The 15663-nt window shown below is 42.5% G+C and overlaps 1 protein-coding gene across 5 annotated transcripts in view; it reads right to left on the reverse strand.

The window, feature by feature from the left end:
- The window catches only part of LOC125464477 (septin-4-like), a 133262-nt gene extending 118552 nt beyond the window's left edge, over positions 1–14710 (reverse strand). For 2 of the 5 annotated variants that reach the window (XM_048556822.2, XM_048556826.2), the window contains exon 1: positions 14464–14710. Coding sequence is in view for 3 of the 5 variants with exons in the window: in XM_048556820.2 (XP_048412777.1) it covers positions 1363–1365 (3 nt within the window). In the remaining 2 variants the exon portion in view is untranslated. Of the gene's footprint in view, positions 1–1362; positions 1470–14463 lie in introns of those variants that run through there. The other 3 variants (XM_048556820.2, XM_048556823.2, XM_048556830.2) reach the window with 3 other exon arrangements.
- Between the last annotated feature and the right edge of the window lie 953 nt (positions 14711–15663).

The raw sequence follows: 15663 nt of genomic DNA on the forward strand, positions 1-15663 counted from the left end.
GCCTTTATTTATATATGGAGAGTACTCAACACTGATGCAGCTCCCTCAGAGCGAACAGGATGTCTGATACTTCTTTTCTTGTCTGTCAGCCAGCGCTCGCTGATTGCCCCAATCAGGGAACTCATATTCTATGAGGTCTACCTGGCTGACCCTGTTACAGTCAACAATATATGATCAGCACATAATGTCATTCACTACGTATGGGCCACAACATTTGCATTGCATCGTTAATAAACATACTGCAATCTGAACCATTTATAAGCAACTATTACAAATTTAAATAAATACCACAACAGAATTATCAATGTTAGCTTGAGAGTTATGTTGCAACACCTTTAATAGTAGAACAGCTACTACTCATACACCAAGAATCACATTTTGGTTGACATTAAAACTTTACCACAGTGTAGGTCTACGTCACTGACATGGGAGTGAAAGGACAAAGAAAATAAGGCCTGTTTGTGGAATAAGAATCCAAAGTAAAGTTATTTTGAATAGTTTTGATTGAGATGTCAGTGATTCACAGCTCAAAACTTCTCCTAGATTAGCAATTTCAAATGCATCAACAGGTTAACTAGCACAGACAACGGAAGATTATCACTGTGATATATAGTTAGACTTGGCATTCTGATGTTGTGTTTGATTACATCATTAAGGAAGTAAGATTGCTAAACCTATCCTGGAGTACCAGATGCTGAAAGTGTTTCTCTCCCAGACTGAGATTAATGGGCTGGGTCCAGCTAATGTTACTGTGCCTCTCCTGCACCGTTATATCCACAGCTGAAATCACAGCACTGCCAGCAATAAATTCCAAATTCCCTGCACCATTTAAAAACCCCTTTCCAGTAAGTGAACACTGACAAGTTCTAAATATCTATCCGACATATTATACACAGCACTTAGGATTTTAAAGAGGTTTCTATCGACTGCGGTTTAAGACTTTTATCACAGCCATAGGGCATGACGGCACATGCAAGGAATTAATGCAAAGCAAAATAAATGACACTTTGGTGCTTTGTGACAATAGACTGAAGCTCTGCCTGTGTCTGGTGCACTGCTTCCTCTCTACACCTACAGCTGCTGACAGCTGTCACAGAGACAGTCAATGCTTCCTTGTAAAGGGAGTTTTCACAGACATTTATCACACTAAAGGAGGTGGTAAGACAGGGAAAGCAACAAGCACTCACTTCATTCCCGCATCACACTCACATGCACTCACTAGAGGAGACTGTTAGATGTATTCTGAAACATATCACTTTTAATAAGGTTTCAGTAGCTATGTGAACCTCAGCGAATCCCATTAAAGCAGCATAAAGCTGATCGATCAGTGCTGTCCTGCATTATATGAAAGGCCTGACTTACCATGACCGGATTCCCCTGATCTGCTTGTGCCGCTGGATCTTGCCTCTGGACCTCGAGATTCTGATTTGTATGAGGATGATGTTGGGAAGAAGTGGGAGCTTTCCTTTGCTGAGGTGCTGAACACAAATTGCAGTCCTAACCCTCCCCACACACACGCAGACAGAAAATAGACCATAAAGGCAGCTGACATGGCTCTGATTGGAGTACTCCAGGATCATGTGACAGTGCCCTGGCTTACCAAGGGGCAGCGATATAAATAGACAGTGATATGTGGAGGGATGGTTAGGAAATTCAAGCACTCTTGGGTTGTTCAAACCCCACCTGCTGAAAACACTGCAGAAGTAGGATTTGAAGTGAGAGATGCATTGTTCATGAGTAGAAGATTCCTTCATCTCTTTTCACCACATAAGTAAGGCACACATTTTCCTGGCTCAATGGAAAGTTCTAATCTATCACACAGGCCAGGTGAGAACATCCTGTGCTGTGCCAACCTCAAGCAAACATTCTCGGTGAACAGAGACAGGCCTCATGCTGGCCGGGTAGGGGGCCTCCTACTCTTAAACCTAAAGTAAATGGACAGGAAAATCCCCTCAACACTGCCCTCAGCAATAAGTCCCAGGACAGGGGTAACAATGGGTTAAAATAGAGGAAAACTTCCACTACTCTCTGAAATAGAAGTACAGTTTGTCTGTCACGAACCTATCAAACACTCCAGGGATAGGGGCAACAAGGGTTAAAATTAACAGCTCACATAATGTCAATCTGTTGCCTTCTCCTCAGAGCTCTGCACAAGTTTATTGGGGGAAAAAAGGAATCTAATTCCTGCTGAATAGCGTGGTTGAGCCTCCCTTCACTGAACTCTCAAGTAATGCAGTCTAGGAGTTCCTCAGTGTGGTGTTATCTTCAGCTAGTTCACTAATGAGCTTCCTTCTGTCATAAAGCCAGAGTGGGAATGCTTGATTACGATTGTACAAAGCAGTATTCATGACTCTTCAGACACTGAAACAGTACATGTTAAATTAACTAAGTACTTGGATAACACGCAGGGCTAGGCTGACAAGTAGCATTGCAATGACCGAATCCCCATCATCAGCATCCTGGGGTTACTACTGACCAGAAACTGAACTGGACTCACCATTTCAGTCCATTGTCTCCACAGGCAAGTCAGAGGCTAGGGATCCTGTGGCACATAACTCACCTCCTTACTTCCCAAAACCAGTCCATTTACTAGAAACAATTTAAGAGTGAGATGGAATACTCCCCACTTGCCTGGATGAGTACAGATCCAATAACACACAAGAATCTTGGCACCATTCAGGACAAAGAAGCCAATTTGATTGGCACCACATCCACAAACATTTATTCCCTCCACCATCAACACTTAATAGCACCAGTGTGTGCCAATTATGAGGTGCACTGCAGAAACTCACCAAGGTTCCTTGGACAGCACCTCCAAAACAACAATCTCTACCATCTAGAAGGAAGCCAACATGTGGAAGCACCACCAACTGTAATTTCTCCTCCATGCCACTCATTATCCAGACTTGGGAATATTATCATTCCTTCAGTGTCACTTGGTCAAATTCCTAGAGCTCTCTCACTAATAGCATTGAAAACCTCTTAGAAAATTTAGATTTTATTGTCACTCAGTGATTTAAGGTGGCAACTCACCATCACCTTCTCAAGTTCAACAAGAGATGGGCAATAAATGCTGATGCAGCCAGCAATATCCACATCTCATGGAATAATAAAAATACCACTGAGATGATGTTTTTCCTCTGATCACTTTTACTTCTTGTACTAATTATTTTAGATCTATACCTCATCTTTCTTCATCCATTCTCAAGTAGGAATATTTTCTTTCCTTTGTCACTGTGCCCAGACCACTCATGATTTGAATACTTCTACCACATCTCCTTTTTGTTCCTCTGCTCCATGGAAAACAGCACCAACTTCTCCAATCCCCCTTCAATTCAAAAATTATTCATCACTGGTACCATTGTCGTAAACCTCTTCTGTACTCACTCCACTCCAATCAAATGCTTCCTAAAGTTCAGATCTCAGAACTCCAACTGATGCTGACTGAGTCGGTAGGTTCCCTTCCTTTTATACTCAATACCTCTATTAACAAAACCTAGGATACTGTACACTTTAACTATCACACAATCTGCCCTTCCAACTTCATTGACATACCCACACAGAGACCTCGGTCTCTGTGCTCCTGCACCTCCTTTGGAATTATGTCCTTGAGTCCAATGTCTTTCCAAGTTCAATGTATCATTGCACACTTCCTGGCACTGAACCCTCATTATAGCTGTGCTGGGATTATGGACCATTTGCCCAGATCATTGATGGGCATACTGGACATTTAATTGCTACCCATTTTGTTCCAAGATTGGAGATATAGCCAAAGGAGGAGCATGGGTGTAAATTCAGTAGCTGTCGGACAGAAATGCTTAAATGTCAGACTTGTACAGAGTCTGGGAAAGTTTAAATGGAATGATTAAAAAGAAAGAAAGATAACAAGAGGTTGACTATCCAATCCCCGCACAGTAGGGAGTCATCTCATTTACAGGTGATGACCTGGTGACATTAAAGGTCAGAACATCTCCCTGGGTCTCTGAGGAGCCTGCTGAGGTCAGGGAGACAGAGGAGCTGCAGGAGAAAGTGTCTGTCACTTTCCCCAACTGTGGGGTCACATGGTCCACAGCTAGACAAGCTCAGCCAATGGAGGCAGTTTCAAAACTTACTGTAACAATGCTTTGAGTTTAAAATCAGGAGAAATGTAGAGGTGTTTCCAACTGATGCCAGAGCATTTCTCAAAATTAGGGGATGTTACTATTTAACTGCTTCACTTTTGAACAATGAAAAGATTTAGAACAGTACCTCAGTCTAGCATTTCAAAGAACCAGGAAAGCTAACATTTTAAAAAAGGGATGACCAACATTTTATGGACAGAAAATGAGGGCCATGAAACAGAGTTGTGACAGTGAGATTAAGATTAGAGCACAGGAAACTGGAATTTTAGGAAAGAGAGAGAAAGAAAGGCAAAAGGGGGAGGAGGAAAGAGAGAGGAGACAGAAATAGGAACAAGGGGAAAGAGCAATAAAACAAACAAAAAGACGTGACAAACTGTGGCAGCAGTGTGTTGAAAATCAAAGCCCACTATTGCATCAGATGCCACAAGTGTAGAATCTGACCAACTGAATCTCCAGAATGGTTTATGTCTCAGCGAGATCACTATCTAAGTGAAGTGAAACTCACAGCAAGTATCAAATGAACAAAAAAACAAAAATCTATTTATTACAGCAAACCCATTCTCACATGACAAAAAGAAAAGACATTAATGAATAATAACACACAAACTTAAACTTTGGCCCTTTTAAAGCCAAACACACACATTCATTCACACTTTAGATGGATGGGAAAGATGAGACAAACCTGGGATAACAAAGTGTTGAGCTGGATGAGCACAGCAGGTCAGGCAGCATCTTAGGAACACAAAAGCTGACATTTCAGGCCTAGACCTTTGAGGAAGGGTCTAGGCCCAAAATGTCAGCTTTTGTGCTCCCAAGATGCTGCCTGACCTGCTGTGTTCATCTAGCTCAACACTTTGTTGTCTCAGATTCTCCGGCATCTGCAGTTCCCACAAACCTGCACAGGGTTTCACATGGCATGGTGAGACTTCCACTAGGCAGCGATGAGTTGGCTATTAAGGGGGACTACTGCTTGTTAATTATCTTAACTGCTCATTTTGCCTCATCAACAGGCACCTTTTATTTAAAAGGTCACATACTACAAACAAAAGTAGGTGCTGACAATTCTTGGCATTGAAGTCAGAGTAGGTAACTGGTGACTCACCGCTGGCTACAAGGAGTCTGTGTTGCTCTGCACCAAACAACACCTCAGGGAATGGCGCATGGGCCACCAGCTGTATGTACCCCCCATCTACAGACATTATTATCAGATGTCAATGTCTGTTGATGAGGGGTGCGTACAGCTGGTGGCCCCTATCAATCTAATTTAAACCATCCCGTATAGCTCGAGCAAACTGCCCTTCCAGTTCAGGTGCAATCCATCCTTACTGTACAGGTCCCACCTTTCCCAGAAGGTGCACCAATTATCCACATAATGGAAGCCCTCCCTCCTACACCAGCAGGTCAACATTTTCTAACTGTTTTGGTGCCATGAGACAGTCTACCCATCATGATACTCATGGCACCTCTGCGATCCCTTCACAAAACAGTTAGACATTATTGACCTGCTGGTGTAGGAGAGAGGGCTTCCATTATGTGGATAATTTGTGCACCTTCTGGGGAAGGTGGGGCCTGTAGAGTAAGGATAGGTTGCACCTAAGGGCATAACAATTACCAGCATTGGAAAGCTACTGCAAGGAAATTCTGCACACAGTGATGGGGAGCTAGCTCAAGGATTGGAGCAGAGAGAATTTCAGTGTTGCTCGCCTGCTCTCACAGTGCTCACAGCATCTATGCTGTGCTTGTTGGGTTAGCAAGCTGGGTCTTCAGCTAGATCCAATAAAAAGAATCTTATCCCATCTGTCATGCAAGAGATGTTTTATGACCACGAGTCATTACCCGCAAGTTATCAATGGCTGAACTTAAAATTTAACTACAACATGCATTTTGTTTTAAGGAAAAAAAAAGAGACAGCTAAAAGATTGAGTTACATCTACCACCATCATTGGCAACAGTCATTCGGTTCTGGAATGGCACATTAGTACCAAGACTGGAAAACTACACATTGAAAGAATAAAATGGAGGAGATAATAAGAGGCTGATTAACTAAACACTTCTCAGGCAACCTCCGGCAGACATTTTTGCCTTTCACCCTCACAGGGTTATGCAACAATGGAGTTGAAAAGCAACTTGCAACCTTACCAGAATGCAGTGGAGGCCTGATTATTTAGTATAGGCACTATCATGCGAAAGTCACAGCTTTGAGAACAGACAAACACCCCTGCTGCGTAGGAAAACAAGAAAACTTATTTTGAGTGCTGCCAGCCAGCTACTGTCAAAAGCAACCACAACAGAATTTTAAACAACCTAAACAGACAAGAATCTCAAAATTAGCTGTTTGATGACCAACATTATTCCTGTAAGTAACATCCATTGTGACAGCAACAGTCTATTTACTATAAAGACCATGGCTTTTTAAAAAAATTTTAGCACTTTTTAAAACTGTGGATTTAAATGGGAAAGAACTGATTCAAAACCAGTCTTTTAAGCGATGACTGCAGGCTTTGAAAAGCAAGTAACCTGACAGTTATAGCAAGTATTATGTAAACAACCGTTTGAACAAACAGTAATCAGTGATTGCAGGAGGTAGAGCGAAGGGATTCCACGTACAGATGCAGCTAGGTCGCAACAAAAAAAAACTGATTGGTCTGTGGACTAGTGCCCACTTAATGGTAACAAAAGTCTTTTGTTTGCCAACAAACTAAGTGATTGGCTCTTAGAAATGTTTCTGTTCGCTGCAGTCGAAACCAAATTAGAAACTTGAAGGAAACCAATTCATCTTTCCCTCAACAGTTGTTAAAGGCTATGACATTTCATTGCCAAACCGGAGACCTTGTATAAGTGAGCTAGCCACCTTGTGTCTTCTACAAACCTGTACGTAGAGCATAGAATAGTACAGCACTGTACAGGCCCACGCCGAACATCTACCCTAATCCTAAAGTCTATCGAACCTCCACCCCTACGTTATACTATCATCCATATGCCTATCTAATAGCCACTTAAATGCCCCTAATGAGGCCAACTCCATTATCCGCTCCGGCAATGCATTCCACGCCCCAACCACTTGCCGAGTAAAGAACCTACCTCTGATGTCTCCCCTATATCTACCTCCAGTCATTTAAAACTGTGTCCCCTCGTAATAGCTACCTCCACCCTAGGATGAGGTCTCTGGCTGCCTACTCTATCTATACCTCTGAGTGAGGTGTACAAAACAATCAAGTCACCTCTCATCCTTTGTTGTTCTAAAGAGAAAAGCCCTAGCTCTCTCAAGCTTTCCTCGTAAGACCTTCCCTCCACTCCAGGCAGCATCCTGGTAAATCCCCTCTGTACCTTGTCCAACGCTTCCACATCCTTCCTGTAATGAGGTAACCAGAACTGGATACAATACTCCAGACGTGGCCGAACCAGGCTTTTGTATTGCTGGAGCATAACTTCACAGCTCTTGAACTCAGTCCCTCCATTAATGAAAGCTAACACACTATACGCCTTCTTAACAACTAAAGGTGGTTCTCGGCCCAAAACATAAGCATTCCTGCTCCTCTGAATATGCTTGGCCTGCTGTGTTCATCCAGCTCTACACCTTGTTACCTCTATCCACCTGGATGGCAGCTTTCAGGGAACTGTGGGTATGGACCCCAAGATCCCTCTGTGCCTCCACACTGCCAAGAATCTTTCCATCAACGCTGTATTCTGCTCTCAAGTCTGTCCTTCCAAAATGAATCACCTCACCCTTTTCAGGGTTAAGCTCCATCTGACAGTTCTCAGCCCACCTCTGCATCCTATCAATGTCCCTTTGCAGCCTAGAACAGCCCTCTGCACTGTCCACAATGCAACCCACCTTCGTGCCATCCACGAACTTATTAATCCACCCTTCCACTCCTTCATCCGAATCATTTACAAAAATCACAAATAGAAGAGGACCCAGAACAGATCCTTGTGGTACACCACTGGTAACTGAGCACCTTGTTGAATATCTTCCCTCCACTACCACTCTGTCTTCTAAGGGTCAGCCAATTCTGAATCCAATCTGCCACATTTCCCCCATCCGATGCCTCCTTACCTTGTGCATGAGCCTACCGTGGGGAACCATACCAAATACCTTACTTAAATCCACGTATACTACATCCATTGCTCCACTTGCACCCACGTGTTTGGTCACCTCTTCAAAAGAATTCAATAAGGTTTATGAGGCATGGTCTATCCCTCACAAATCCATGCTACTATGAATCAAACTGTGCCTATCCAAGTGATCATAAATCTTATCTCCCACAGCCCTTTCCAATAATTTGCCCACCACTGAGGAAAGACTAACAGGCCTGTAATTTCCGAGGTTATCCTTATTCCTTTTTTGAACAAGAGAATGGTGTTTGCTTCTCTCCAATCTTCCAGCAATATACTTGTCAACAACGAGGATGAAAAGATCAACGATCTCTTCCCTCACTTCCCATAGAAACCTTGGATAAGTCCCATCAGGCCTGGGGGACTTATCTATCTTCAACTTCCTCAAAATTCCTAGTACATCTTCCTTACCAACATCCACCTCCTCTAGCCTACCGGCCTGTTTCACACCTGTCCTCCTCTACAACTAGGTCCTTCTCAGTTGTGAATACTAAAGAAACGTATTCATTAAGGACTCTCCTGCCTCTTTAGGCTCCCTGCACAAATTCCCTTTATAACCCCTAATCGCCCCTACCCTTTCTCTGGTCATTCTCTTATTCCTCACATACGTATAAAAAGCCTTGGAGGAGTTTTCCTTGATCCTATCCGCCAAGGTTTTCACAAGCCCCCTTATAGTTCTTCAAAGCCCGTTCTTTAGCTCCTTCCTGGATAACGTGTATGCCTCTAGAGCCTTTTCCATTCCTTGTTTCCTAAACCTTACATAAGCATCCTTCTTCCTTTTAACCAGGTATTCGACCTCTCGAAAACCAAGGCTCCCTCACTCTACTGCATCTTCCCTGCCTGCTCGGGACAAACATATCAAGCACATGCAATGTGCAATCCTTAAACAGTCTTCACATTTCAATAGTGCTCTTCCCTGACAGTATCTGTTCCCATTGTATGTTACCCAGTTCTCGCCTAACAGAATTATAATTACCCTTCCCCCAATTTTAAACCTTAGCCTACTGGATGTATCTATTCTTTTCCATGACTTTTGCAAAAGTAACAGAATTATGACCACTATTGCCAAAACGTTCTCCTACCAACAGGTCTAACACTTGGCCCAGTTCATTGCCAAGTACCAAATCCAAAGTGGCCTCTCCTCGTGTTGGTTTATCTGCATATTGTGTCAGGAATCCCTCCTGAACACACTGGACAAAATCCACTCCATCTAAACTATTAGAACTAAAAATGTTTCCAATCAATATTTGGAAAGTTGAAGTCGCCCATGACTATGACCCTGTGACTTCTGCACCTTTCCAGTATCTGCCTCCCAATCCACACCTCCACTTCTCTGCAACTATTGGGGGGGGGGGGGTCTGTAAAACACCCTCAAGTGACTGCTCCTTTCTTGTTCTAGACCTCGATCCAAACTGACTGTAGACATATCATTCACGAACTGCATCTCAGTATCTGCTGTACTCGCCCTGACTAGCAATGTGACTCCCTGCATCTTTTTCCACCCTCCCTTTTCCTTTTAAGCATCTAAATTCCAGAACTTCCAAAAACTATTCCTGTCCCTGAGTTACCCAAGTTTCTGTAATGGCCACAACATCGTCATTCCAAGTACTGACCCATGATGTAGGTTCATCCGCCTCATTTCTGATACTTCTAACATGGAAGTATACACACCTCAAACCATCTCTGTGTCCACAGTTACACTCCATCAACCGCATTTCTTTACTAACAACCTCACTCCCTGTTGTGTCAGTCGGAAGGCTGAATGCCTCATTATCTGATTTACAAATCTGGTTCCGCACGCCCAATCTAGTTTAAACCATCCCGTATAGCTCGAGCAAACCTCCCTTCCAGGATACGTGCGCCCTTCCGGTTCAGGTACAACCCATCCTTACTGTACAGGCCCCATCTTCCCCAGAACGTGCACCAATTATCCACGTAAACGAAACCCTCCTTCCTACACCCACCCTGTAGCCAGGTGTTTAGCTGCACTCTCTCCCTATTTCTTGCCTCATTATCACATGGCACTGGTAGTAATCCAGAGGTAACTACCCTGTTTGTCCTGGACTTCAGCTTCCAACCTAACTCCTTGTACTCGTTTGTCACATTCTCTGTCCTTTTTCTATCTTTGTTGTTGGTACTGATGTGTCCCATGACTGCTGGTTGGTCACCCTCCCCCTCAAGGATCTTGAAGGCACGATCTGATACATCATGGACCCTGGCACCCAGGAGGCAACATACCATCCTTTACTCTCGCTCGCGTCCACAGAACCGCCCATCTGTGCCTCTTACTATTGAATCCCTCATTACAATTGCTCTCCTATTCTTCCCCCTTCCCTTCTGTGCCACAGGGCCAGAGACCTGTCTGCTATGGCCTTCCCCTGGTAGGTCGACCCCACAACTGTATCCCAAACAGTATACTTATTATTGAGGGGAATGGCCACAGGGGATCCCTGCACTGTCTGCCTGTTCCCCTTCCTGACAGTCACCCAGCTACCCTATTCCTGTACCTTGTGTGTGACCACTTCCCTGTAACTCCTCTCTATCACCCACAGCCTCCCGAATGATCCGGAGTTCATCCAGCTCCAGCTCCAGTTTCCTAATGCGGGTGTTTGAGGAGCTGGAGTTGGGTGCACTTCTTGCAGGTGAAGAGAGAGGGGAGACCAGCAGGGTCCCTTACCTCCCACATCCTGCAAGAGGGGCCTGCAACTGCCCTAGCTTCCATTCCCTCTACTCTAGGTTTCCAGAAGAAAATAAAGCCTTACCTTACCAACCCTCCACACAGTCTTTTTTTTTGGTAAGGAGGAGGATGGGTGGGAGACAGTATGCACGTAGTGTTTCGGGTTTAGTCAATGGCTGAGTATATTAGTTCCTTCCTGGCTTGCATTCTCTCCAAACAAGAAGGCCGCTGCCGCACGAGGTAAGTTTATATACGGGGGGGGGGGGGGGGGGGGGGGGGGGAATCTTACCTTCCCGTTGGCAGTCTGGCCCAAGCTGCTGCTTCTTAAAAACAAGAAGTAGAAGCATCGAGAGAAAAAGACAATTGAAAAAAAAACATTTTTGACCACAAGAACGTAAGGGTCATCTCAGCAAGCCATGAATGGGAACCAATGAATTGCTTTCAGCTTCCCTTTGCCAATAATCTATACATAAGGGGGGCTTCAAAAGGAAATTAACATTTTGATTTATAATGTTCTATGCAGGTAATTTAAAACTGTTTGCCTATAGTTTGTGTCTAAATATTTGTAATAAATTGTTATTCTTGATGAGAGGCGGGATGCTTCACACACTGGTGGGAGAAGAGGGAGGGTCCAGGAAGGGGGCTCCACATTGTCTCAAGTCAAAAACAAAAGATCCCATAAATGGATTGTCAGTAAGTAGACCTCCTTGAAGGGATGCTCAGCAAAAAGTCTTCAATTTTAAAAACAGTGTCTTACTAAACAGTGAGGATTACTGTCAACTGTGTCACTGAATGGCAAGTTTTTGCTGCAGTTTCCTTTTTAACTACACCCTCCATCTAAATGTAATGCATTTCTGAACTGCCAATTATCTTAAATCTATTAAAAACAATGAGGTTGCAGCCTTCTGAGGAAGGGTCACTGGACCCGAAAGTTAACCGTTTTCTCTTTCACAGATGCTGCCAGTCCTGCTGAGCTTTTGTTTTTGTTGCATATACTATACATGCATAACTTCATAGCAGAATCTTGTTAAATCAAAAAGTTGCTGATTATAAAATAATGAGGTCTGAATGATATAATATTGATGAGAGATCTGATTTACACAAACTGAGAAAAGATTATTCACAGTCACTCTGTGCGTAATCAGAATTGACTAAAGTCAAAGGACTCACTCTCGCAAAGTTTTTTGTATTTCATTTGCAAGAAGACCACACACAGCCTAAAAGAAAAGTTCTGAGAAAAAGTGTATGACTTGGATTTATATGGCACTTTTCAAACACCTTAAAGTGCTTTTCAATAAATGAGATACTCGTGAAGGGTAGTTACTGCATCATAGAAAATAAAATGTAGCAAACGCAGCAGCCTATTGGTCTCTAACAAACACCCACAAACAGCAATGCAATAATGACCAGTTTTTTCTGTGATGTTCTTTCAGGGTCAAATATTGCGTAGGAGACTGGAGAATATTTTCCCAGCTTTTCTTCAAAATGACACCAGGTCACCCCCAGCAGACAAACGCAACTCCAGTTTCACATCACAATCAACGAACAGCATCTCTGTATTTGCAAGACTCTTGCTCACATTACCTTGCTTTTTTTGTGGTCAGGATGTTCTGACTCAGAGGCAACAGTGCTACTAGCTAACAGTGAGGATGCAAGGCACGTTGTAAGTGAGAAAAGTCAGGAACAATGAGCGAACCTTTACTGAATATGTTCATTAATTTAAGTTTCAAACCAAATTATGGCAAAGTATCTGAAGACGATCATTCAAAATTAACATATGACTATAGCTGGGTCTCCCCATTGCAGGTGAGAAGTATTAGATAACTGGTCGAGACCCTACTCCCAATTTCAGCAGTTTCTCAAGGCTTAAATCCAGAGCTAGATTCTGGAAAGTTGGGTCATAGGCCTGAGAAAGTGATATCCCTGGAGACCATCGAGCTTTTGTGTTTCTATACATTATCAGGAAAAGGCAAAGGCAGTCTCTTAATTCCATGTTTTCAAACATTTATCCATCTCTGTAGTGAATTAACTTGCAGCTGTTGATGCAGCCATTCACTGTGAAACATTCCACATTCTGCATAAAGATCAATACTTTTGTCCTATCTTTTACTCTGAATTATGGGAAATTAAATACATTCAAGAACAAAGATTAATTTTTAAAATGGGTGCTGTAAATGTAATCAACTTTCATGCACAATTAAATTGGACAGCAGCACAGAAAAAAGGAACTTGTCATGCAGTCAGCATTGCCCAGAAGCTCAGGGTTTGAATTCACACCACAAATCCTTTGAACAAACACCAGTGTCCCCGAGTGAGTATGGCTGCCCAGTAATGTCTCCCACATGAAAGGAAGGGGAAACTCCCAGCACTATCCCAAGCTCCAGGCTCTAACATGCATGGAAAACAGTATGTTGCTGCAGTAAATTAGGTTCCTTGAATGAAGTGTCACAGTAAATAGGAAACCAATATCTTTGACCATATATTAATATCTTCTTAGACAACCGAAATGCTCATCAACGTGTATTACTTGAAATTAACTTAAAAAGATAGCAAAGGAAAGCCAATATATTTTGAGATAAGTATTGATTATGCAAGAAGAATTACTCATAGGTTCTTAGCTGACAGAAAAAGGACAAACAAATTCTACAGTCAATTAACTGTTCTCTGTTTAGAGTCCAGTTATCTAAGGGTTTATATGCTCACAGGACAAGCATTCTGCTGGTCAGCGAGTGGCTATATTGTATATATCCCCTTTATGTAGATCAATAAAGTGTTGTTTCTAACAAAACGTTCAAACAGGAGCTGGTGACAATGTTAGACAAGCAATGAAAGAGAAAAGGGGCATGGTTCAAAAAAAATAGGAGTCTCCCTTTTAGGACAGGGATGGGGGAGAATTTCTCTCATTCAAATGTTCTGGGACTTTGAAACACTGCCACAGAAAACAGTGGAAGCAGAGTCAATGAATATTGGTAAGGTGGAGAAAACAATTTCTTGTTGGGCAGGATTATCACCGAATTCCACAATCCCAATTATCCCTCCAAATCAATCAGAAACAGACCAAGCAGACACAAACAGCCAGCTTCTGCTCCTTATCTGCACGTCCTTACCACCAGAAAAGACCATTCAGTCCATCGAGCCTATCCCACACAAATCAAAACATCACATTACATCAACATTTTATTCTGTGCGTAAACAAAATTGCTGCTTTGAGAGGTAAAAACCAAACAGAAACCCAGGTCAATTTAGGACTAAAAAATCTGGGCAATATTAATTGAACTTGTGATGTTTGAAACTAGTCATGAATATCATTTCAATTCTTTCCTGTAACAAATGGAACATACTCATTAAAGCTGGTCAAACAGAAGGATTCTGATATTTTCACTGCTCCATTTGAACACCAGGATATATTACATTCAGCAAACTTATGAGCAGAGAACTAAGAGAAAACAGAAATATAGGACATCTCTAAGTCAAAATAACAGCTCAAATGTGTCCATGTTTATAAACACTGATTTAATTCTGCTGATAGCCATAAGAGGTTCAACTTACTCAGTATTTTTGCAAATCTGTATGTCATGTCATATGTTGTTAGATTTTCACATTTGCTTTACATTCGATTTAAAAAAAAGCCATGCAAAACCAGCACCATCTGTCACTTCAAATGCTGCCCGCTAAAACCAGAATACACAATCCACATCCAGGACCGTCAGATGACCTTGAGGCACTCATCAACCAGTTAATCGAATTAAATCTACACAAAAGCATCAACAGATGGTGAAATAAAGCAGCTCACAGAACCACCCCCCCCCCCGCCTACTGGAATACCTCAGCTACCGGGCTGAACCTATTCCAGACACTTCAGGAAGTGACATCTCTGGCATCAGCCAATAAAAACTAAAGAGACATCTATTTAGCACCATATTGCAGCTTTTCATTTAGAGGGAAGGGAATTCATTGGATCAAATGCAGGACTGGATCTCAAGACTTTTTTTTCTTCTTACTGCCAGTATTCTAGACTCTCGTGCAGATTGCAACTCTGCAGGAAAGCATTGCAGTAAGTTTTAATATAGACAGCACTAATTGCATCTTAACAAATGAATACAAGAGGATTACAAGCAAATTAGCAAACCGAAAAGACTGCAAAGTACTGGAGGAGTAAAAAGTTTTACATACAAATATTTGTATGAATAGAAGCACAACCCTTAAATCATTTGAAATTTTTCAAGTACAGAACAAGGTTAGTGTTAGAAATAAATGACATACAAATGCAACAAGACCCAGGCAAATATATGACTGAGGCTGACAGTGGCAAGTGACGTTTGTGTCACACAAGTGTCAGGCAATAAGTATCTACAACAAGACAGAATCTAGCCATCTTTTCTTGACATTCAATGGCATTACCATTGCTGAATCGCCTTCAATTAACATCCTGGAGGCTACCACTGACCAGAAACTGAACTGGAATTACCACATATAGATACCACAAGAACAGGTCAGAGGCTGGGGGTTCTCTGGTGAGTAACTCACCTCCTGACTCCCCAAAGACAATCAACCATTTACAAGACACAAGTCAGGATTGTGATGAAATAGTTTTCAGTGGCCTGGATGAGCGCAGCTCCAGCAACATTGAAGAAGCTCAACACCTGGATGTGAGTTTGCTCGCTGAGCTGGAAGGTTAGCTTTCAGACGTTTCGTCACCTTTTTTTATTTGAAAAAATATACTTTATTCATAAGATGCACAAAAAATAC

The sequence above is a fragment of the Stegostoma tigrinum genome, chromosome 27 (genome assembly GCF_030684315.1).
Source record: "Stegostoma tigrinum isolate sSteTig4 chromosome 27, sSteTig4.hap1, whole genome shotgun sequence".
Classification (NCBI taxonomy): domain Eukaryota; kingdom Metazoa; phylum Chordata; class Chondrichthyes; order Orectolobiformes; family Stegostomatidae; genus Stegostoma; species Stegostoma tigrinum.